A 26,595-nucleotide genomic window follows, 5' to 3' on the forward strand; every position below is an offset into this window, starting at 1 on the left:
CAATGAGAATAAAGCTTGTTTAATTTAATACATTATCTTTCTTTATTGCAGTTATTTCTTATATATTGGCCTTGCTAAGCTATCTAAGAGTTTTGAGCCAGCCAAGGTTAGAGGTAATTGCTCATTTTTTATCTCCATCAAATATTTTAAGTCGTAATTTGATACATAATTATTTTAGAGATTATCCTCTTTTGTTATCTTCATCAAACATTTTAAGTTTTAATTCGATACATAATTATTTTAGAGGTTATCCTTATCAATAAGCAAACATTTGCTATTGGCATGCATGAGTATTTTGAGCTTAAATTTGATAGTTATATTCTATTGCTTAATTATTATCCACTAGGTGAATGCACATGGTTATGATGTTGGTTTACTAATAGAATTTTTTTTGAGTTACTTGTTCCTAATCGTCCGTGCAAATTTAAGCATGTCTTAATGATCCACATGGTTATCTATTCAAGTGTAGCTTACTTAGGAGTCCACACAGTTGTCATACTAATGACAAGAGAAAATGTTTGATCATAGTCAACAAATTCTATTTCCATGATTATTGCTTACCTATTGGAAAGGCCCTATATCTTACAAATTCTATTTTAAATGAATTTAAAGCAAGGGTCTCTTTTTTTTTATTTTCCAAAGCAGATTTTTTTTAATCCAAAAAATGGACCAAAATGACCCTGGGTGTGTTGACCGCACCCAGGGTCGGGTTGACCACACCGGATGCCGCACTCATACTCGCACCCGCATCCCGTCGACGCGGGTGCGGCACCCGTCTTGGTGAATCCCTGTGACATAGATCTCACTCCAGTTTGCATAATGAACATAATCTGTACATCGAAAAACTTTAGGCTTGGGTAATTCCACAAAGTAGGCAACAACTTTGACATAGGTTAAACATTAGGTTAACTATGCTAGACCAGAGTTACCTGTCAGGGAAGCGGGAAGTGAGGCACTTCCAAAATTTTAGGAAGCGAGAAGCACGGGATGACTTAGAAGCGAACCAGGAATCGTCTCGGAAGCGACCTAGGAAGTGAACCAGAAGCGACCTAGGAAGCGAGGGGAAGGCAAAAAAGGAGAAAAAGAAAGAAAAATAAAAGTGAAAACACAAAAACAAAATGAAAAAGAAGAAGAGATTGGGAAGCATGCTTCTCAATTTTTTTGGGCACTTCTCAGCGTGTTTCGGAAATGCCACATTTCGCGCTTCGGGGAAGTGCGCTTCCCCATGTCCTCTGACGCTTCCGGTAACCCTGTGCTAGACTATCCTATTGGCAAGATGAAAAATATTGCGAATAACCTCACCTTCAATAGTGACATGATATATAGATGTAAATGCAGCATGAAGTCTCTTCCACATGATGTTTTCTCTTATTAACCACATTTTGTTGTTGCTGCCTATACCTGACTAAGTGACTGGGTACAATCATCAGCAAAAATTGCATATTATGCAAAGTCACTTTGGGTAACGTTAACATAGGGCATGAAATACCAGATTAACAGTAAACAGTTTAGTGGTAACATATTCCCTTTTGGAAAAAGTCATGAAATACCAGATTAACAACAGTAAACTGTTAAGTGGAAACATATTCCCTTTTGGAAAAGGTCGAAGAACAATCTTATTACATTTTATAGTTTGCACAAAGGAATTGACATCTGATCAGAATGTTGAATTCTTTAGGTGGCTTACAATAAATGATAATCTAGTGGGGGCAGTTTGACCTAAGTCACTGAACCTAGAAGACTGAACCATGTCACAAATGCAACCAAACTTGGTATATTTTGAAGGTAGATGAATGTTACTAAAGATCACCAACTCATCTACCATTTAGACTTGCAATCCAGACTAGTAATTCTACTCCCAACAACAGCCGTGAGCAGTAAAAATAACATTGCAGTTGTGCTAAATTACTTGAGATATTGAAAGCAAGTTCATATTCAAAGGTGCTGGGAATAGCTGAACTGAGAAGTAGCATAACAAACTCTGTTTATGCCAATAAAAGTACTATCTTCAGTAGAAACATAGAGTAGAGATGTGATCAACTTTGTTAATGCCAATAAAGTACCGTCTTCAGTATAAATATAGCTAAAATGCCAATGAAACAACTGGTCAACTATGGATCATCTGGAGTCATATAAAATGAAACTTCAGAATAAAAAAAATTAGCCATACTTGTAGTAGAGAGGCCACATAGGGCAGAGGCAGAGAAACTAGAAAGGGTGGAGGCAGAGGCCATCTTTTTATAGTTCCAAATTATATGCTTGAGGGTTGAGACTTAACATCCAAGTGCAAATCCATTGTGGCAGTAGATATGCCAGACAGTCCTGAGTAATCAACTGAAGATAGACAGCAGCGTGTTAAAGGTCCACTAATTGTCTCATAACATACAGACATATCCTTATCTTTTTCCAGGTCAGTCATATTCAAATAAGATGGTAGATTCAATATGCCGAGAAATATGAGTTAAGAAAAAATCAGCCTCAAGTGTGAAGTGAGTCCTTAAGGGAACTCAGCCCAATCAATGAAGCATGTGAAACAACTGACCAACTATAGGTCTTCAATGTTATTGTTCTGCATGAAATTCAGATATTGGACATTTAACATCTCATGAACTTTCCATCGAAACATCTCATAAACTAGTTCTCCAGCAACGTCTCCAAGATGAACACTAGCAGCACTCTGCAATATTAAACTTCCTTAATGGAAGAGCAGCATATTTTGCTTGTAATTACTGATCGAGCAATTGAGATGTTTGATGCACAAGTGTAATAAAGGGGAAAGGCAAAATCATAACCCTCTGATGAAACTCTAAGGGCATGTTTGCAAATCCATATGATTATTGGATTTTCTCAGCTTCCTGTGATTGCAAATCACAACCACAGCACTTTCTCAAGTTGAGTGAAACATGAGAAAATGCAAGTTGTGATTGTGAATCTCACTTGAAAATGCTTCTCCTTGGAATCCTGTGAATGTTGGTCATAAGACTGATCTTGTGACCAACAAGTCCAGTTTTTGGATTCTCAGCTGTGATTGCTCATCCCATCTATGACGAAAGGAAATCTGCCCTAAGATGTTTGGAACTTGCAGAACTTATTCACTCTTTTATTGATGGTTATTCTCTTAGTCAATGAAGCATGATTGCCAACAATGATCAAATTGCTAATGTAGGACTGCTTATACTATGTAAATGAAGTCTAATAAAGAAACTAAACTACATTGGCTTGTAATTTGTGATATTTTCTTACAATATATAATTTTTTTCAAAGAGGTCGGGGTAGGCCTAAGAAGACTTGGATGGAGATGATAGGAAAGGATATGAATGCTTTGAACCTCACCGAGGACATGGCATTGGATAGAAATGATTGGAGGAGAAGGATTCATGTGGAAGACCCAGAATAATTTTCTTTTTTGGTTCATATCGCCGACCCCAATTGTTTTGGGATGAAGGCGTAGTTGTTGTTGTATATAAATTTTTTCAAACACTGTGCTGAAAATTCTTTAGATTTCTGTAAAAAAAAACTTTGAAACAGTTTTCAATGTATTCTATCAGTAATCTAAAGTTTTGAATACTTATGGTCCACTAGAATTATATTTTCTTTCGCGAAAAGGTTGTGAATTATATTTCTACTATGGATCATGTGCTGTGTCATTACCAAATATCTTCGAGTCTGTGCATTGGATACTGAATATGGTCTAGTCTTTTCATCAATGAACTGTTCTTACCACCTTCTATGCTTTAAGTTCCTAGATCATCATGCGATTGCTTGAATACTTTTTTTTTGAGCTTTAAATAAAAGAACCAAAGCTTTCATTACCTTTTCAACATAAAAGTTCCCATAATGGTTAATGATTGCATCCTAAAAGCCTCCTCATTATTAGGAAGTTTTTTCAAGTGTTACAAATACCTAACCTTTTGAACAAAATGTGGATGAATGTTTCAGGTGTATACAGCACTGAGAGTTTAGATTGATGAAAATATAGAAGTTTTTTCCTGTTATCATATAAAAAGACCTTGTTTTTTTGCATTGCTTTAAAAATTTGTTGATTATTGGATGTAGAAATAAATTTACAATATATTCTTCGAAGAAAATTGCTTCATTGGTTAATGATTACATGGCTAAACTAAAGCCATTTTTGTTTGTTTGGGACATTTCTGGAAATGATATTTAAGATGAGGTTACTTTTTTGAGCTTTTCTTATTTATCTTTGTAATGTGTATATTTTTTCGCCTGTGCACCAGCTTGTATCATTTTGCCTGTAGAAAAAAAGTTCACCTTTTTTTCTTTTGCCTTTTTTAATTCTTCATGTGTTTTCTGAACGCTGTCATCATTTTTATTTTCATCCTCAAGCTTCAGGTTTGCCTTTGGTTCAAACCCCAACAGGCATTATCAACCAGCTTGCTGAAAAGAAAAAGAAAATTGTTTCCAAGCTCTTGACCACTAATTTGGTTCTTATGCATTCTGCCATTGATTTGTAGGTGGCAAATTGGACCATGTCATGTATAACATACATAATATTCTTTCACAAATTCCTTCACATATGCCTCCTAAAGCTCCACTCAGGGAAGAAGACAAGCAATTTGAACTTGACATCTGGAGCCCGTTAGGCAAGTGGCTTGTTTATGATTATTGCGTTGAAGCTGGCACATTTCTTTTGATGATTCAAGTATTGTTTTGGGCATTATGTGATTGCTGTAAAGCTGTACTTTTAGAATCTTGTTCCTCCTATTCTTTTATGTTATGCTGGATGACAGGATGGTTCATTGTCGCATGCTGTTTTCTTGTATCTGATACTCGGATCTGTAGGACATATTTAGTCCAAGTTACAAAGTTATGTGTCTGTCTCGTGAATCTTGCCGGAGTTGATCTATGCTGGCCCTGTTGGTCGTGTCCACATATTACTGTCTGTGCATCAACAAATTCGGTTATGTAATGAAGTGTGAAACATCTTTTTGTTCTGATCTTGTGAATGGGTCATTAATTATTACTGCTGCATGTCTTATTGATTATGATGGGATCTTCATCTACGATAAAGTGACTTTTCTATATGTTCATGCTAATTGGTTGTAAGCTTGCCTGGAATATAATGTTTTAGTTGGGTCTGAACTCTTGATGAAGCAAGCTTGCCTGCTGCTATACAGTGAGCATTTGTGTTTATAAAGCTTGTTATAAAGTGGTTAGTTCATAGGTTCCCTGTTGTTTGCTGTATGATTATTTAATTGATAAATTGTATCTTTTATGTCACTTGCTAGTTTGATTTTGTTTTATTGCTTATAATTTTTTTAGTTTTATATATCTGGATAGGTGATCTTCTAGACATTTATTCTGCATAGGTGTACTATTAAACCTCAAGTGCTATATCGTTTGTGATCAGTTAATTTCTTATTGGTTTATTTATTTTAAATTCTTTATTTTCTGCATTAATGTCTAACTTTCTTGTAAATTTTTGTGTTCATCAATTCAGGAATCTCGTCAAAAGAAACTGAGTCTGAATTATCAGCAACGATTTTGTCTGTAAAGGATGGTTCTATAGAATCCAGAAAAATCACTGATGAAGTGAGTGCATAAGTATATGAACTTTTTATCTCTTTCTAAAATTGAATGTGGTTTTGGTTGTTCTTACACTCTGTTCTGGTAACTTTCTTTTGTTTGAAGTGTAAGAAGTAAGAGTACAACGTAATTGGTTTGGAACTTTGGATTCTATATGACCACACACCTTCATGAACTCTTTCTTTAAGTCTTTATTACTCTTGTTTGGATGTATTTATAGATGGTTTATTTCTATTTAAAGTTTTTAAACTTAGTTGACAAAATTATTCTCAATGTTTCATAGTTCTGTTTTTTATCTTTTTCGACAAGTTTTGATAACTAGAAATAGAAGTTACTATTTTTTTCTGAAAAGCCAGAGGGGGACCTATTTCTTCTTTTTCTATTTCTATTTCTATTTCGGTTTCTTTTCTTCTATTCCACCATCACTGCTGCTCTTTTATTACCACCCCTTCTTTTCCACCACTGCCATCACCTATGCAGTCAAAAGCCCAAACTAGGCACCGCCTAGTCAGTCTAAGTGTAAGTAAAATGCCTAGGCTTTGCAATTCCTAGGTGGGGACCTTAAAAGGTACCAATTTTGCCGACTAGGCACCGACTAAGGTACCTAGTCGGCAACTAAACTGCTCCCATCTAGACACGAGGGAAGTTTAGTTATTTATTATTATTATTATATATTTTCTGTTATTTTTTGTATATATATAATTATATATATGTGCATGTGTTTGTGTGATTTGTTCTGTGAAATGATGAAAACATGCTTTTATATATATATATATATATATATATATATATATATATATATATTAGTCCCCATTTCTCATTCTGCTCTGTTCTGCCCTATAGGTTTTAAGTGTTTTATGATAGATTTGAACCGTTAGATGTATTTAGCGTGATTGATTTAGTGGGAATTGACTCTTGGATCATGTTTTTTTGAAGAAAAAACATGTTTTTATGTGCCGGAAAAAACTGGTACCTTAGCCATTGATTTTGGGTCACCGGAATAACCTGTGTATAGGTCCGTCTCCGGCGATCCAAAAGCTGGTTCCCACTAAACAAAACCTATAGATCACATCTACAGTATTGGACGTGAGAAAAAATACTTAAAACTTCGATTTTTGAAGGGCCCTAACGAGACCTAACGAAAAAGTAGGTCTAAGGAACACATTACTTTCTCTCTCTCTCTCTATATATACGTGTGTGTGTGTGTGTTTTACTTTGCTTTTGGGATTTTTTTTTTGTGAAACATTGAAAGCATGCACAATTAATTTTAATTGATTATATTTTTTATATATGTGTGTTACTTTGTTTCTGATTAATTTTTCTATAAAAGCCTGAAAGCATGTTTAATATTATGAATTATGTAATATGTTATTTATATATGTATGTGTATTGTGCTTCTATGAAAGGCTGAAAGCAGATTTTGTTGATTATACTTTACGGTACCTGAACACTCCATTTTGCCCTCCTTACCTGTGTCGACACCTGGACACATGCACCATTTTACCCTTCGTACATACAAGTTTGTATTCAATTTATAATTTATAATTATATTTTCAGTATATAATATATATTGTAGATATAGCATATATATAGATTATATTCAGTTTATTTGTATTTATGTCATATATATATATATATATCATGTTCCTGTACCCACATTTTTTGGAATTGCCGTGTCATATCCTCCGTACCTGCACTTGCACCCGCACCTGTACCCAAGTGACAGATTATACTGAATATGTTATGAATAATTGAATATATTTATATCCGTGTGTATACAATTATATATATATGTATACTTTGGTTATGTATATTAATATAATTTGTGAAAGCATGTATAATTTTGTACTTGTGTGATGAAAACATCTTATTTGTAAAAGAATTAAACACATTTTTATGTATATTTTGTATACTTTTTTATATTCTAATTGGGGTACCGACTAGTCCTGCCTAGTCCTCGACTAATCTATTTAGGGGTTTACCGACCAGGCACCGCCTAGCGCTTTTGACTACACAGGACATTACCATCTGTTTCTCACCACCACCAATACCCTTCTTCACTACAATTAGAGGCTGGCTATGTCACTAGGGTATGAGTAGGGAGGGTACGACACAACAATTCCAAAAAATGTGACTACAGGGACACAACTATATATATATATAAATATAAACAATAAACAAGTTCAAACCTGGTCCAGTCCCAAACTCTTTGGACCTTGGACCAAACAGGTTTGGACTTGTCCAAACCTTCAGCTTCGTTGACCAGGTTTGGACTTGTCTAAACCTGATCATTGAAGCCAGGTGTTATAAAAGGGAAAGGGGCGGTAGCCCTTCCCTTTTTGTTTTTATTTTTTTGTTCTCTCTTTTTCTCTCTCTCGCCCTTTCCTCTCTCGAAAGTTGCTGCAAGAAGAAAAGGAAGAGGATGATGCATGAATATCGTTACACACACACACACACACACACACACACTCTCTCTCTCTCTCTCAATCCCTTCTGCAACAAGAAGAAGAGGAGGAGGTACACTCCCCCCCCCCCTCTCTCAGTTCCTTCTGCAGCAAAAAGAAGAAGAGGAGGAGGAGGAGGTATGCTCTCTCTCTCTCTCCCTTCTGCACAGAGAGCCAGGAGAGGAGAGAGAGAGAGGGTGGGGAGGGAGGGGGGCTTTGACCTTGGTTTGACTAAGGCAAAATTAAAAAATGGGTTTGGGACCTAATCGACTCGCGGTGCACCGGTACTGCCTTCGGTATCTGCTCCTATGTCGATGCGGGTATGTTGAGCAGTTTGCCGTGTCGCAGTGACATAGAAGGCTGGGCAGCTTGGGGACGGTTCCGGCCCAACCCACCATGGGCCGGGCTTGGACCTATAAATTCGACCCAAGCACAGCCATGGGCTGGGTTGTGGGATGACACGGGCTGGCCCGGCTCAACCTGTATATATATACACACACATATACACAAACACACACAGAGGTGTAATGAAACAAGGTACAATAGAACAATAGGGAAACAAACACAATGCCAACAAAGGGCTTTAATAAACTCACTTAAAGTTGGTCACTAATGGACCAAATACAATCTCAAAAGAGATAAAAATACCAAACAACACAAGAGGCATACAAGCCTATAAGATGGGAAAAAACTCTAGAGAAAACCCTCAAATGCTTCTAAAAGCATTGAGGAATAACAAGGGAGTGAGGCTCTATTTATAGAGCCTCACTCCAACACATGGGAGGCAGTCCAGCTCTTTAGACTGCCTTCCAACAGTCATTATTATGACTGTTGAACAGTCATATTTTTGACTGTTGTGCCCAACAGTCATATTTTGTATTTTGACTGTTGTGCACAACAGTCATATTTTTGACTGTTGTGCACAACAATCATAAATATGACTGTTGTGCCTAAGCTGAATGACAATTTATTTATTTATTATAATGTTAAATTACATTTCAGTCCCTAGTGGACTGTACTATATGATAAAAAACAAAAATACCCTTATTGGGTATTTGGATACAATTTTATTTTTAACACTCCTCCTCAAACTTATGGGGAAATCACCGAAAGTTTGCTAAGAAGATACAAAAATTGAGGTAGTGGAAGAGCTTTGGTGAAGAAGTCTGCAATCTGAAATTCGGACTGGACATATGGCAATGTAATGGTACCCTTCAAATATTCTTCGCGAACATAGTGACAATCCATCTCAATGTGTTTTGTTCGCTCGTGAAATGTGTGATTGTTGGCTATATAGATGGCACTTTTATTATCACAACATAGCTTTGAAGGTTCTGAGACATCAACACCCATATCGAAAAGTAGTGCTTTCATCCACACAACTTCAGTGGTTGTGGTAGCCATTGCCCTGTACTCAGCTTCCGTAGAGGATAAAGACACTTTCTGTTTTTTTTTTTGCATCGCCAAGAAATGAGAGAATCACCTAAAAATACACAAAAGCCAGTAGTTGAGTGACGGTTATTGGGATCTCCTCCCCAGTCAGAATTAGTGTAAGAAATAAGACTTAAAGATGAAGAGGATAAGAATAGTCCTTTAGATATAGTTTTCTTGATATATCGAACTATTCTTAATACTGCACTCATGTGGACGGTTGTGGGCGCATGTTGAAATTGACTTGCAGAATGTACGGCATGCGCAATATCTGGCCTTGTAATGGACAGGTACATCAACGATCCAATAAGTTGTCGATAAGGGTTTGGATCATCTAATATTACTCCATCTTCAGCTCGCATTTTCACATTTATTACTTCAGGAGTATCAGCATATTTTGTGTCCGTGATTCCTGAACGCTCAACAATATCAGCTGCAAACTTGATTTGAGATAAAATATATCCTCTTGGTGAGTAGGCTACTTCAATTCCTAAAAAGTATCTAAAAAAACCAAGATCAGTCATATCAAAAGATTTTTTAAGCAAAATTTTAATATCTTCAATTTTCTTTTGATCATTCCCTGTGATGATCATATCATCAACATACAAAAGAAGAATGATCAATGAGGTACCAGTAGATCTCACAAAAAGAGCAGTGTCAGTGTAACAAGATTTAAATCCAAGTTTTAATATCGTACCACTGAACCGATCATACCATGCTTTAGGGGTTTGTTTAAGCCCGTATAGGGCTTTTTGAAGACGAAGGACCATGCCTTTTTCAATAGACAGACCAGGAGGAGGATCCATATATACTTCTTCATTTAAGTTTCTGTTAAAAAATGCATTTTTAACATCTAACTGATATATCGGCCATTTTCGAATGGATGCTATAGCAACTAGAGTTCTAACTGTAGTCATACGAGCTACTGGGGCAAAGGTTTCTTCATAATCTATACCATATTCTTGAGAATATCCTTTTGCAACAAGTCTTGCTTTATATCTCTCAAGAGACCCGTCACTTTTTGTTTTAATTTTAAACACCCATCTACACCCTATTGTCTTCTTTCCGATAGGAAGAGGTTGAATTGCCCAAGTGTGAGCCTTGTGTAATGCATCTAATTCAATTTTCATGGCTTCAACCCATTCGTTTATATTTTTGGCCTCGTTATAGTTGGATGGTTCATGATAGGAATGAATGGCTAGAAGACATGCCCTGTAGTTTGGTAAGAAGGATTCATATGAGACAAACCTACTTGGAGGCCTATCTGTCAATTGATTATATCTGTCAAGGGCACATGGATGCTCCCCGGTATTTCGTCTAGAGTATTGAAGAAGATCTTGAGATGGTTCACTACTTGAGTCATTAATAGACTCGAAGGTTTCAATATCATTACTAATACCTTTATTGGGTAACAAATCAAATAAGAAAGCATACTCGGATTCTTTTTTAGGAACTTCAAAATCAAATCCACAGTCATTTTCTAGAAATGTAACATTTCTAGAAACATAGAGTTTATCATTTGTTTTATCATAACATCGATATCCTTTTTGATTATCAGCATAACCAAGAAAGACACATTTTTTGGCTTTAGGAGAGAGTTTGCTATATTTTTCAAGAAGCACAAAGCATTTACAACCAAATACCCTTAGCCTTTTTAAATCAGGAGAAATTTTAAAGAGTTTTTCAATAGGAGACTTGTTTTCCAAAGTTTGAGAAGGCATTCTATTTATCAGATAGACTGTGGTTAGGGCAGCTTCAACCCAAAATTGCTTTGGAATTTCTTTTGAAATAAGTAGGGTTCTAGTAGTTTCAATGATATGACGATGTTTTCTTTCAGAAATCCCATTTTGTTGAGGTGTCCTAGGGCATGATTTTTGATGCACAATTCCATGATTTTTTAGATATAATTGAAATTCATTTGAAAGAAACTCTCCCCCAGAGTCGGAGCGGAAGACTTTAATATTTGTTTTAAATTGATTTTTAACTAGATTATGAAAGTTTTTAAAACATGAAAAAACTTCGGATTTGAGTTTTAGAAAGTAAATCCAAGTATGTCTACTAAAATCATCTATAAATGTAACATAGTACGAATAACCACCTTTTGACATAATAGGGGCGGGACCCACACATCCGAATGCACTAATTCAAAAATTTTATGTGTCACAGAGGTTCTAGACCCAAAAGGTATCATTTGCATTTTTCCAAGTATACAATCTTCACATACAAAATTTTTATCTTTACTGGATATACTTGGGTGTCCTAATCTTTTATGCCAAAGATCTATATTAATGTCTTTGACATGATTACAAAACGAGTATTTTGGTAAACACATGAAATCCATGTAGTAAAGGTCTCCTCGTCTATGGCCTTGCCCAATCAGCTTCCCTGACTGGAGATCCTGCACCCAACACGCCTTAGATGAGAAGAATACTTTACAACCATAGTCAACAATTTGAGAGACCGAAAAAAGATTCAAATCCAGTTTGGGAATGACTCTCACTTTTGGAACAAAGATTTTTTTTTAAATATCATCAAGGTTTCCTAAGCTTTTGACTTTTAAAGAGGTACCATCGGCAGTTGACACACATGAAAAATATGATTTAGTGCAATCAGATAATAAAGACTCATTATGAGTCATGTGGAAAGAAGCACCTGAGTCTAAAATCCAAGAGGTCTTACCTGGAGGAGACGAGGAAGAGATGACAACTCCGGATGTAGAAGGTGCAGCCTTAAGAAGTTGTGAGACGGCTTATGCTATTTGAGCAAGATTTAATTCATTGAAGCTGCCCCTTTTTCTTGATTCTTGAGGTTCTTCACTTAAGGCGGCCACCTTTTTAAATTTGGGATATTGCGGCCTTATATGTCCGGGTTCCTTACAATGATGACAAATAATTTTTCCTTTGTATCCTCCCTTGTATCCTCCTCCATTGTGTCCTTCTCCATTGAACTTCTTCTCAAAGTGAGGTGGTTTATATGTTTTCACAAAATTTCCGGGCCTTGCCATGGCAAAGACCTCATCATTAGACTTTTGCATTCCAAGTCTTGTCTCTTCTTGACAAATTTGAGCAAGGGCCTCACTTATAGAAGAAGTGGTCCTATGAAGTAAGGAAGATCTTACTTGCTCAAATTCCGGTCGAAGGCCATAAAGAAAGGAGAAAAGATTTTCTCTTTCGATTTGGGTCCTTCTCATATCAATAGCCGAACCTTTCCATTTTGGTTCCAACATGGCTAATTCATCCCAAATAGGAGATAAAATACCGTAAAAATCTCTTACACTTTTATCTCCTTGTTTTGAATTACGTACCTTATCTTGGAGATAATAAAGTCTAGCCATATCCTTTTGGATAAAAGTACTTCTTAGAAAGCTCCATGCGTCACATGCCTTCTTGAATTTGATGATATTGGTGGCGATCTTGAACTCCATGGTATTCATAAACCATGAGAGTATTTGTGCATTGCTTGCCTCCCAATCTTCCAATTTATTTTGGAATTCTTCTAAGGCATTTTCTTTTTCTTCTTCGGACAAGGCTTTGACTTGATCTCCTTCTCTTCTAGTCAATTTGAGTTGTGGTTCACTAGTAGAACCACTAACAAAACCCCACAATTTTTTTCCTTTGATATGATTCTCCATAGCCGTCGCCCACATCAATTAGTTGTTTTCATTGAGTTTGTAGGTGATGATGGTGGCGAACTCTCTTTCTCCCATAATGAATACTTGAGTTTAGACTAGAGAAGATAGGGAATGATCAATGATCGAAGAACACTTCCTTCACGAGATTCTCCTTCTTTCAAGAACCTCGCTCTGATACCATGTAATGAAACAAGGTACAATAGAACAATAGGGAAACAAACACAATGCCAACAAAGGGCTTTAATAAACTCACTTAAAGTTGGTCACTAATGGACCAAATACAATCTCAAAAGAGATAAAAATACCAAACAACACAAGAGGCATACAAGCCTATAAGATGAGAAAAAACTTTAGAGAAAACCCTCAAATGCTTCTAAAAGCATTGAGGAATAACAAGGGAGTGAGGCTCTATTTATAGAGCCTCACTCCAACACATGAGAGGCAGTCCAGCTCTTTAGACTGCCTTCCAACAGTCATTATTGGACTGCTGCCCAACAATCATATTTTTGACTGTTGTGCACAACAGTCATAAATATGACTGTTGTGCCTAAGCTGTATGACAGTTTATTTATTTATTATAATGTTAAATTACATTTCAGTCCCTAGTGGACACTATATGATAAAAGACAAAAATACCCTTATTGGGTATTTGGATACAATTTTATTTTTAACAAGAGGTCCGACACAACCCAACTAGGCCCACGGGTCTAATTGGCGGGCTGCAAGCCAAGGTTTTTTGAATGGGATGACTCGAACCGTCAAGTGATGGGCCGGGGTTGGTCGGCCTGTTGCTGACCCCTAATTATCACCACCACTACCACCACCACCACCCCTTTTTCACTGCCATCACCACTCCAACACATTCCCTTCTTTACCATGATGGCTACCACCACTATCACTCCCCAGTCATTACCAACATCACCATTAGGGGTGTCAATGGATCGAGGTTGACCTGGACCCGGCCTTTACCACATCCTATAGAAAACCCAAGAAGAGTAGAGGTAAGCGAGGAATTAGTGCAAGTTAGAGAACTTCGTTCATTCAACTATCAAAGAAACAATACATGATATATGGGGGTCAACCCCTCAAGGCACAAAAAGACAAAAATTGTTGACTCTCTAGAACAACCTATTATACAAGGACAAAATTAAAAAAAAAATAATATTATATAATACATCTCAACACTCCCTCTCAAACTTGAGATGATAATGGAATCATTCCAATTTTGGAAAGAAATGTTCTAAAGTGCACTGGAGGAAGATTTTTTTTAAATACATCGATAATTTGATCCTTGGACCCCACATGCATGAGAGAAATAACTCCATCTTCATGAGCTCGTCTTGAGTAGTGACAATCAATCTCAATGTGGTTTGTTCTCTCATGAAATTCAGGATTCTTGACAATGTGAATTGCACTCATATTATCACAGAAAAGAGGGGTCCGATCATGAGTAAGTATACCAAGATCTTTTAGCAACCATCAAATCCATGAGTTCAGCTGTAACTTGGGCTTTAGCCCTGTACTCTGCCTCTGTTGTAGATAGTGCTACCCTTTGTTGTTTCTTGCTCTTCCATGAAATCAATGAGCTTCCAAGGAGTACACAATCAAGTAGTAGACAATCTAACTCTAGTAGACCCTCCAAAATCTGCATCACAATAAGCTCTAAGATCACACGAGGTGGATGAGGATAAGAACATTCCATACTGCATGGTATATCTGACATATCTGATTATTCTCAGTACAACTACAACATGTACTGATCTTGGTGCACTCATAAATTGACTAACCACATGAACATAGGAAATGTCCGATCTGTATATAGTTAAGTATATCAAGCTTCCAACTAGTTGCATGTATTAAACAAGATCATCTGACTCTTCTCTATCCATAGCTCTTAATTTTGCATTGGCTTCCATATCTGCGTCCACCTTAGTATCATCCACCAATCTTGCTTTTGATACTAATTCAATAGCATATTTATGCTGCACCAAGTAGATTCCTCGTCTTGAGTACGCCACCTTAAGACCCAAGAAATACTTCAGATTTATTAAATCTTTCATTTCAGATATTTTAGCCAGCCTTCTTTTTGTTTCTTTAATTTTCTGAACATCATCCCTTGTGACAATAATGTCTTCTACACATGAAAAAAGTATGCATCTACCTTGACTTGTGGATGACAAACAAGGTTGGATCGTGTTGACTCTGCATAAAACCAAGAGATTTGATTGTCGAGATGAATTTTTCAATTGAAGCTCTTGGGTCTTGTTTAAGACCATATAAAGCTCTTTTTAATTTTTCTACTCTTTCTTCTGCATCAAAGTATCCTTGAAGAAACTCCATCAGACCTCTTCTTCCAAATCTCCATTCAAGAAAGGGTTCTTTACATCTAATTGCCACAAACTCCACGATCTAAGTGCAGCCACAACAATTAAGGTTCTAATAGATGTCATATGTGCCACATGATCAAATGTTTCTACAAAATCCATTCCATACCGTTGACTATACCCTTTTGTAACCAATCCGGTTTTATATCTTTCAATAGAGCCATCTGCCTTTTTTTAATTTTATAAACCCATTTGAATCCTACAACATTGTTCCTACGAGGTAATTTCACAAGTTACCAAGTCTGCATTTAACTACGCCACACCTGGGGGATAGGAAGAGTGATGGCTTTAGATGCATCGACAAACTCAACTGAAAGGGAATAAGGATTGGCCTCTCTACATGATCAATATCTTCTTCCTCAATTCTTTCTAAAAATGTAACATTTCCTTCCTGTCTTCTTGAATATGATTGCTCAAACTTGTCATTTTGCACTTGAAGGCCACTCTGAGGAACATGATCATTACTCAGGATATTAATAGTTCAATCTTCCTTTCTTTATTTGAATAAAGCATCAAGAAAGATAGGTCTTCCTCATCTCCCACTTCACCACTATCAGCTTCAAAATAACGTATATGTTCCAGAAACTCTATATGTCTAGATATACAAATTCTCTTACCAACATAATCATAACATTTATATCCTTTTTATCCTTCAGCAAATCCCAGGAAACAACACTTCACAGTTCTGTGAGAGAGTTTGTCTCCATATCTCTCAGGTAACAACATAAAATGTGTACAACCAAAGACCTTTATCATAGTGTAATTTTGTGCTACACTATAAAGCTTCTGATATAGAGATGTACCTTTCAAAACTCCTAAAGGCATACGATTAATCTGATGAATTGCCATACATGAGGTATCAGCCCAATGAATTTTATGCACATGACTAGTAAACAAGAGTGCCCTAGTACTTTCAAGGATATGCTTGTTTTTTCTTTCAACAACACAAATTTTCTTAGGTATGTAGGGGCACGACTTCTGATGCACAATGTTTTTTCCTGCAGAAATTTCTCAAACAGGCAACTAATATATTCTCCCTCTGAATCCGAGCGAAGGATCTTCATTTTGGAAACAAATTTAGTCTCAATCATCATACAAAACTTTTTAAAGATTTCAAGTAATTCATTGTATTTTTAATGAAGTAAATCTAAGTGTATCTTGTACAATTATCAATGAAAGTAACAAATAGGATGAGCCTCCTTTAGACAACACTAAAGAAGGCTCCCATACATCAGAATATACAAGATCCGCCCTAACTGACTCATCTGTCCTAGATGCAAATGGTAAAGCATGGTCTTTTGCCAATTTACAACTTTCACATTCCTTAACATGCTTCAAAATAAACACTTTAGACCATTTGAAACTATCTGAAGACAAAAGGGACCAAAGCTGTGAACTAGATGGGTGACCAAGCCTCTGGTGCCTTAACATGGAGTCATCCAACACAACTGCTCCTAGATTGAATTTTGATTTCTCTTTTGCAAACTCATATCTAGCCAATCTAGGTAATAAATATCTTCCTACGGCCAATCCCAATCCTCCTTTTTGATAGCTGATCCTGCACAATGAAATCAATTAGAGGAAAGACAACATTGCAATTAAGTTTGGTTAGTTGGCCAACAAAGATAAGATTCATGACTAGGGAAGGAACATGACTAACTTGGGAAACATTTAATCTTCTCCCAGGACAAGGGATAGGAGTAATTTATCAAATCTTAGATATAGTTCTAGAAGAACCATCCGCAGTGATAATAGAACCACTATAGGTAAGACAATTTGCAAGAGCAGTACCAGAAAAGGAAGAAGGTGCATGAGAAATAATGGCTGACTGAGCTAATAGCTACTGAATTTTTTGCTGAATGCGCTCTGAATGCGCTCAAGAGCCCATGTCTGCCCTTCTTCACAATGATTGAAAAATGTTGCTCACAGTGGGAGAGGATGGTTGAACTCCACTAGTAGCCTGCATCTTTTTAGACTTCATCACATCTTCATTTGATGAGGCTACAAAAGCCCCTATTCTCTGTTTTTTTTTGAGAGGTGGACATGTATTTATCATATGCCCAAGCTTCTTGCAATAGTGACACCTGACAGTACTCATGTCACTCCTGAAACTCCCTGACCTGCCGCCTCCTTTTCCTCCACTCCTACCACCTTGCTGGGTAGCCGCAACCAAAGCAGACTCTTCAGATGATCAAACACCAAGAACCTTGTTTTTGGTTTCCTATGCCATTAATTCAGACAATGTCTGCACAAGAGAAGGTAAGGATGCACATTGAAGAATCTCCTTTCTCACACTATCAAACTCAAATCACAAGGCCATCAAAAGATCTACCTGTTGATCCTTAGCTTCAGATTCAAGTTTCTTACACTCACTACCTATGTCACATGGGTGCGGGGATGCGGCACTTCCAAAAAACCTGGTGCGGGGGTGCAACAGGGGAAAAATGTAAAAAAAAAATTATATATATATATATATAATTTTGAAGTTTTAACAGTTTAATATTTAACAATAAACATTGTCATAATATGATTCATCATGCATGCATGCAGTATATCAACCTAAATATCAAATTATCAATCAAATAAGTAAAGCAATTACATAAATCGACCTAAATATCAATCAAATAAGTAAAGTATAAAAGAACTAAATTACATACCAAAGTATATCCTGATGAAGTAATGGATGCTCATAATTTTCTTCATCATCAAATGCATCATTAGAAGAAATACTGGGCTCAGGTAAATCTATGTTTGTTATGTTGAAATCATGTTCTCCCTCGAAGTCACACTCTTCTGGGTTTACATCCCGAAATTTGGATGTTCCTTGTCTGCGTTATAAACCCAATTTGAAAATGATAAATACAATACAAGTATATTTAAATGAAAACTAAGAAATAATCAAATAACTAAGAGAGAAATTAGTACCTGTATTCATCATTGCTTCACGAAAGTAATCAAAGATTTGAATGAACATATACTAAATCCTCTGCACGCTTGCTGGTGAGTTTGTTTCTCTTCATGTTGTGGATTTGAGAATATGTGCTCCAATTTCTTTCACAACAAGATGAACTAGCAGGCTGCAATAGCAATCTTAATGCAAGACGTTGGAGAAGAGGTGTTTCTGATTCAAATCTTGACCACCATGTGATAGGATCTATATTATCTTCTTCTCTCGCGAATAATGTCGGTCCATATAATCTCGAAGATGAAAATTTTCTAAACTCTTGTGTGACTTGATGTAGAAGATATGCTTCTAGAAAAAGTCTTGTCATACACATATTTCTATGTCTTGATAGCTCTGGGTCTAAATTTGGAGGGACATGACCAATACCACCAACCCGCCACTTATTTGCATAATATTTTGGATTAAGAGAATGTGTCATGCAATGCAAAAGAGTGTTGCTCTTATCCCATCTTCTGACTAAAATTGAATGAATATGATTAAAAAAATCTGAATCATCCAATGCAGGATTTTTTCCTTCATGCATGAAAACTATAGCTTGTATTTTTTCAATCATATTATCCCACATTTCATAAACTCTGTGAAGCATGGGCTCATCCTTATCAACTTCTCTTAACATTTCCCAAATAGGTTGTGTAAATTGAAGGAAGTATACCACTCTGTCCCAAAACTCATCATCAAGAATGAATTTCTTAATTTCTTGAGCCTTGATATCATCATCAGTACGATAGAATGTCCAATTTTTATCAGTCACCATGTTAATCAAAGCATTCTTCACTCTTTTAATCCTCTTCATCATCACAATGATGGACGCAAAACGTGTTTCAGCGACCTTCAACAATTTCAAATCAGAATGCCTATTAAATATAGCATTAACATGATGATGATTAACAACAAAATTCCTAATGCTTTTGACATTTCTTTCTAAATCTTCAATCCATGAACATAAAGCATATGCTTGTTAATTCTCTTCTTCTTTGGGGTTGCAGATGCTCTTTAGGGCTAGATTTAAGCTGTGTCCTACACAGGTAGTCCAAAAAATATGAGGGTACTAACTCTCCAAACTCAACGCTGCAGTTTTACAAACTGGAACGTTGTCTGTAATGATTTATACCACTTTTTGATCACCCACTTCTTCTATCACTTCTATAAACAATCCCTTCAAATACTCTGCATTTTTATATTCCCAGATGCATCAACTGCTTTCAAGAATATTGGGCCACTAAGCGAACAAACAATGAAATTGATTAATGGACGCCTTTGAATATCTGTTCATCCATCAGACACAATAGAAACTCCATTTTGCTCCCATGAATATTTTTTAATCTCTAGCAATCTCTCTACATTTGCCCTCTCTTCTGCAAGAAGTGTGATTCGTATTTTTCTGAACTTGGAGGCACATAACCACTAAAATTACAATTTGCCAAGGATGTTATTAAATCCTTCCAATAAAGATTTCTAGCCGCATTAAATGAGAGTGAACCAGAATAAAAATACCTCCAAACTTTTCTATCTAATTCTTCTCTTCCATATGTATTGAATGCTGCTTGTATCGTTCCTCTACCTCTTACATTGACTTTTTTTTTTCAGCATCTTCTTGGTGGCTTGCGAATGACACACTGACTGCAGAAGAATCGACCATTGCCTTTCTCTTCTCATATTCTTCTTGTATTTTCTTGTATTGTCTTCGCATTGCCTCATCAACTTTTCTGCAAGCTGAAATGCCATATCCTGGTATCTTCAACAAATGAGCCTTTACTCTTGTGTAAGACCCAACAAAATCTCTTTCGCAGAGCTTGCATCGAAATCTCTTGTTTCCACCACCTCCTTCTTCAGTTTTTGCAAGTTTATTTACACGTACCCATCGTGGCCCCACATCATCAATCCCACTGCAACTATCAGCAAAACTAGCAGCAGAACTTACATGTTGGTATGAGGATGACGCAAGTCCTTTCCCTTTATCCGTCATTTTTATCCTGAAAAAACACAAAAAAATACATTAAAATTTTCAAATCAATTATACTCGACCCTCTCCCCATGTCGAAAACACAGGGAGAAGGGGGGCTCAACCTCTCCCGCCAACCCAACAAGAGAGCGAGAGCGAGGGGGGGGGGGGGTCGCCCCCTCCCCTGTCGAAAACAGAGGGAGCAGGGGGGGGGGCTCACCCCTACCCTGCCGACCCAACAAGAGAGTGAGGGGGGGCTCGACCCCTCCCCTGAAATCAAAGGGAGTAGGGTGGGGGGCTCGGCCCCTCCCCTGCCAAAAACAGGGAGGGGCTCAGCCCCTTCCCTACCGAAAACAGAAGGAGCAGGGGGTGCTCAGCCCCTCCCCTGTCGACCCAACAAGAGAGTGAGAGGGGAGGGCTCGGCCCCTCCCCTGCCGAAAACAGAGGGAGCAGGGGGGGGGGGCTCAACCCCTCCCCTGCCGACCCAAAAAGAGAGCCAGAGGGGGGAGGGGCTCGGCCACTCCCCTGTCGACCCAAAAAGAGAGCCAGAGGGGTGGGGCTCGGGCGCTCCTGTGCCGAAAAACGAGGGAGCAAGGGGGGCTCAGCCCCTGCCTTGCCGACCCAACAAGAGGGGGTGAGGGGCTCGGCCCCTCCCCTGTCGACCCAAAAAGAGAGCCAGAGGGGGGAGGGGCTCGACCCCTCCCTTGTCGACCCAAAAAAAGAGCTAGAGGGGGGGGGGGGGGCTCATCCCCTTCCCTGCCGACCCAACAAGAGACCGAGAGAGGGGGGGTGGGGGGCTTGGCCCCCTTCCCTGTCGACCCAACAAGAGAGCGAGAAGGGAAGGGGGTGCTCGACCCCTCCCCTGTCGACCCAAGAAGAGAGTGAGAGAGGGTACATACCTGCAAAAGGAGAGGAGGAACCTGGGCGGCGGAGCTGGGGCGGCGATGGGAGAGAGCTCGAACTCAGGGGGAGAGGAGAGGAGATATTAGGGCTATTTTTTTTTGCTCTAATCCTCCTCTTCATCGGGGATTTTTTTTAACGCCCAAACAATGGACAAAAATGACCGCACTCGGTGCCGCACCCGCGTCATGTCGCGTCGACGCGGGTGCGGCATCTGTTTTGCCGAGTCCCTGTGACATAGCTCACTACACTTCTTACACTTTGCACACTTCATATTGGGAAGCATAGGGGCAAAAACATCCCATAACTGCTGAAGCTTTGCATGAAAAGTCTGAATTGATTCACTTTCTTGTCTCAAGCTCTTGAGTTCTTGAGTCCGTTGATACCTTCTTGCCCAATTTGGCTGCTCATATACCTGCTTTAGGTACTCCTAACATTCTTTCGCTTCAAATTTCATAATATTTAAAGCAATATTCTGCTCTACTAAACTTAAAAGCCAAGACTTAACCTTAGCATTATCCTTATTCCATACCTCAAAAAGCAATGTTGTAAGAAGCGTTGAGGCATAGCGAGGCATGTTAAAATATTATGTCTCTTTTAACTGTAAACTGAAATACCCATCAGGGGTATTTCAGTCGTTTTACTCAATAGGTGTCAGCCATCCTAATGAGCTAACATTTTTACTTTTTCTTTTTTTATTTACTTTTGCTTTTTACACTTTTTTTTCTTTTTGACTGTTGTGAAAGGGACAACTCCATATAGCTGTTGGAGCTGCCCCAACAGTCACAAATGTGACCGTTGGGTGCAGCTCCAACAGTCATATTGAGCTGCACCTGTGGCTTCTTTTTGCATTATAAATAGGCCTTAGTGGCCCTTGTAAACATATTCTTTTTTGTGAGTGCATATGCAATATTGTAAAGCCCCTCTTGGGAACTTATGAATTGAAGTTCATTTTGTTTCATGCTGTTGTGCATGTGTATCCGTGCCTTCGTGCACTTGTGAGTGTTCTCCTTTGTGCCTTTGTGCACTCTTTGTATTTCTTGTATTGTGGTGTTACACACAATCTCTTTTTGTAGAGATTTTCACATGGTATCAAAGCAAGGTTGTTTGGAGAAAGAAATTAGTGTGATTCTTCTCAATATCAAGTGCCTCGAAAAATGTGCCTTCAACTTTTTGGTGATTGGAGTGGATGCTCTTCTTCGTTCAATATTTTAGAAGATTACGACAACAAGAAAGATTTAAAATCTTATTGTGGTAAGTATTCTTCTAAAATATTGAATGAAGAAGAGCCTCCACTCCAATCACCAAAAAGTTGAAGGCACGTTTTTCGAGGCACTTGATATTGAGAAGAATCACACCAATTTCTTTCTCCAAACAACCTAGCTTTGATACCATGTGAAAATCTCTACAAAAAGAGATTGTGTGTAACACCACAATATCGTGAAAAGCTCTATCTCTCAATCAAATTGTGGAGGCTCTTCAACCTCTTCTAAAGGGAGCTATTTCCGGTGCCGCCGTATCCACATCTTCTCCTCCAGGTAAAACTTCTTGGCTCTTAGATTCAGGTGCATCCTTTCATATGACCCCAAACATTTCATCTCTTTCCGAGTATTCTAAAAATGTGTCACCTTCTTTTGTTTCGACCGCGGATGGTACTTCTCTAGAAATTAAGGGAATTGGAAATTTTAAAACCCAAAACTTCTTTATTCCAAAAATTAGACTTATACCAAAATTAAATTTAAACTTGCTTTCCGTTTCTCAACTCACGGACCTTGGGTGTAACATTCAATTCTCATCTAATAAATGTTTAATACAGGATCACCGGTCCGGGAGATTGATTGGGGAAGGCTCTAGGAAAGGAGACTTGTACTATGTGGACTTTCTTCAAATTCCTAAAAACACCTTTTGTAATGTGGCCCAACATAAAGACATAAATGTTTGGCACAAGAGACTTGGTCATCCCAACATTACCAAGTTATCCTATCTACATTTTGTTAAAGATCTTTGTAAAAATACTTTATCTTGTAATGATTGTATTCTTGGAAAAATGAAAAGTACACCTTTTGAACCAAGAACTATGTTTAGTACTAAACCTTTTGAAATTATTCACTCGGATGTTTGGGGACCGGCACCTGTCATATCCAAAGGTGGTTTTGCTTACTATGTGATTTTTGTAGATGATTTCTCACGATATTGTTGGATACATTTTCTCAAACATAAGCATGAAGTTTTTTCATGTTTTAAAACATATCATATGATGATTAAAAATCAATTTAATAGTAATTTAAAGATATTTAGGACCGATTCCGGAGGTGAATATCTCTCTAATGAGTTTAAGAAATATCTTGAGGATTGTGGCATTGTCCATCAAAGATCGTGTCCTACGACCCCACAACAAAATGGTTTGGCCGAAAGAAAGCATAGGCATATCATTGAAACCACTAGAACCCTTCTCATTTCTCAAAATATTCCTAAAAATTTTTGGGCCGAAGCGGCTCTTGCTTCCGTCTATCTTATCAACCGACTTCCATCCAAAAATTTAGATAAAATTTCTCCCTTTGAGATTCTATATGAAAAAGAACCTGATTATAATAGGTTGAGAGTTTTTGGTTGTAAGTGCTTTGTTCTTACCGATAAAAATGATAAACTCTCACCAAAAGCCATTCCTTGTGCTTTCCTTGGCTATTCGGAAACTAAAAAAGGATTTCGATGTTATGACTCTAAGAATGATAAATTATATGTTTCAAGGAATGTAACTTTTTCGGAAAATGATAGTGGTTTTGAAAAAAATGAATCTCATTTAGAAAATGCCGATTACTCTTTTCTTTTTGACCTTTTATCTAAGGATGATGATATCTCTAGTGATGATGAATCAACATATAATAGTGAAAATGAAATGGTTGTAATCAACAATAACTCTAACCCTTCTACCCCTCAAGAAGAAAATGTATCTAGAGAACCCATCACTTATTCGCATAAAGATAGAAGCACCTTTAGGAGTGCTATTGAACTATATAGTGAACCTAGTGAGATTATTTCCACTCATGATTCTCATCTTAGGAGAACTGAAAGAACTAGAAGGACTCCCTCTAGATTCGTATCTTTTGATTCTTTCTCTCCTAAATATCGAGCTTGTTTGAGTGCCATTCACTCTTATTTTGAACCAAAATTTTTTGGAGAAGCCAAACAATGTACTAAATGGAGAGAAGCCATGGAGAGTGAACTCAAAGCTCTTAAGAAAGCTAACACTTGGGAATTTCAATCTCTTTCCAATGGCAAGAAAACTATAGGATGTCGATGGGTGTTCAAGGTCAAGACTAAGAGTGATGGTTCTCTTGAAAGGTATAAGGCTCGTCTTGTAGCTAAAGGGTACAGTCAAGAATATGGGATTGACTATGAAGAGACATTTGCTCCAGTAGCTCGTATGGTTACTGTCAGATGTCTTATCACCATTGCTTCAATTCGAAAATGGAATATTTACCAAATGGATGTCAAAAATGCCTTTTTAAATGGAGATCTTAATGAAGAAGTTTACATGGATGCTCCACCTGGTATGAAAATCCCTAAAAATAAAGTTCTTCGTCTTCGTAAAGCTCTTTATGGACTGAAACAAGCACCCAAGGCTTGGCACGATAGGTTTAACAATGTAATGACTGAAAATGGTTTCACTTCATGCTATACTGACACTGCATTGTTTGTTAAGAAATCTGATGCAGGGATTGTTATATTATTGTTATATATTGATGATATGTTAATAACAGGTGATGATATCAAAGGAATCAAGAGCATTAAATCTATTTTGACTTCAAAATTTGAAATGTCAGACTTAGGATTTCTGACATATTTTTTGGGAATTGAGGTTGCCTATTCTCAGAGAGGCTATTTTTTGTCTCAAACTAAACTTGCTTGTGAGATTCTTGATAGATCAGGAATCACAGATGACAAGGTCTGCGAAACTCTTGAAATAGTAGGTTCGAAGATGAAGATTGATGATGGGATTCTCTTAAAAGATCCCACACCTTACCGGCAACTGGTTGGATCCCTAACGTATCTCAGCATTACCAGGCCTGATATTTCTCATACAGTACATGTTGCTAGTCAATTTCAACATGCACCTACTACAGTCCATATGAGCGCCATCCTTCGCATCATCAGATACATAAAGGGTACAGTAAACAAGGGAGTATTTCTATCTTCTACGTCTGAATTAAGTTTAATTGCTTATACTGACTCTGATTGGGGAGGTGACACAAATAACCGTCACTCCACCACTGGTTTCTGTATTTTTTTAGGTGAATCATTAATCTCTTGGAGATGCAAGAAGCAGCAAAAAGTATCGCTTTCATCCACCGAAGCTGAGTATAGAGCCATGACATCTACTACCATGGAGATTGTTTGGATTCGCAACTTGTTGGAAGATATGAATATTCAAGTTCAAGGGCCCACAAAATTATGTTGTGATAATAAAAGTGCAATCTACATTGCCAAAAATCACACATTTCATGAGCGCACGAAGCATATCGAGATGGACTGCCACTATGTTCGTGAAGAATATTTAAGAAAAACCATTGTCCTTCCTTATGTTACATCAGAATATCAACTGACAGACTTCTTCACTAAGGCGTTGTGTTCTCCAAGATTTAACTTCCTTCTTGGCAAACTTTCGGTCGTGACACCCTAAGTTTGAGGGGGAGTGTTAAAATATTATGTCTCTTTTAACTGTAAACTGAAATACCCATCATGGGTATTTCAGTCCTTTTACTCAATAGGTGTCAGCCATCCTAATGAGCTAACATTTTTACTTTTTCTTTTTTTATTTACTTTTGCTTTTTACACTTTTTTTTCTTTTTGACTGTTGTGAAAGGGACAACTCCATATAGCTGTTGGAGCTGCCCCAACCGTCACAAATGTGACCGTTGGGTGCAGCTCCAACAGTCATATTGAGCTGCACCTGTGGCTTCTTTTTGCATTATAATTAGGCCTTAGTGGCCCTTGTAAACATATTCTTTTTTGTGAGTGCATATGCAATATTGTAAAGCCCCTCTTGGGAACTTATGAATTGAAGTTCATTTTGTTTCATGTTGTTGTGCATGTGTATCCGTGCCTTCGTGCACTTGTGAGTGTTCTCCTTTGTGCCTTTGTGCACTCTTTGTATTTCTTGTATTGTGGTGTTACACACAATCTCTTTTTGTAGAGATTTTCACAAGGCACTCCACCAAAAATTGAAGCTAGGCATAAAGCATAAGCCTCAATTTTTTCAACTTAAAAAAATATCTAAAAGTATAAATAAATAAAAGAAATGCTTTATTCATGAAGTAACAACCAATGAGACATAGGAAATATCAAATAAA

General features: G+C 37.5%; 1 protein-coding gene across 1 annotated transcript in view; it reads left to right on the top strand.

Moving 5' to 3' along the window:
- Positions 1-26,595, top strand: part of EMB2762 (CCAAT-binding factor) — a 44,833-nt gene that overhangs the window by 11,275 nt on the left and 6,963 nt on the right. The window contains exons 4-6 of the mRNA XM_090019117.1: positions 52-113; positions 4,476-4,604; positions 5,462-5,553. Of these exons, the coding sequence (XP_089875243.1) occupies positions 52-113; positions 4,476-4,604; positions 5,462-5,553 (283 nt within the window). The remainder of the gene's footprint in view (positions 1-51; positions 114-4,475; positions 4,605-5,461; positions 5,554-26,595) is intronic.

The sequence above is a fragment of the Nuphar pumila genome, chromosome 10 (genome assembly GCF_984573655.1).
Source record: "Nuphar pumila chromosome 10, dmNupPumi1.hap1.1, whole genome shotgun sequence".
NCBI lineage: Eukaryota > Viridiplantae > Streptophyta > Magnoliopsida > Nymphaeales > Nymphaeaceae > Nuphar > Nuphar pumila.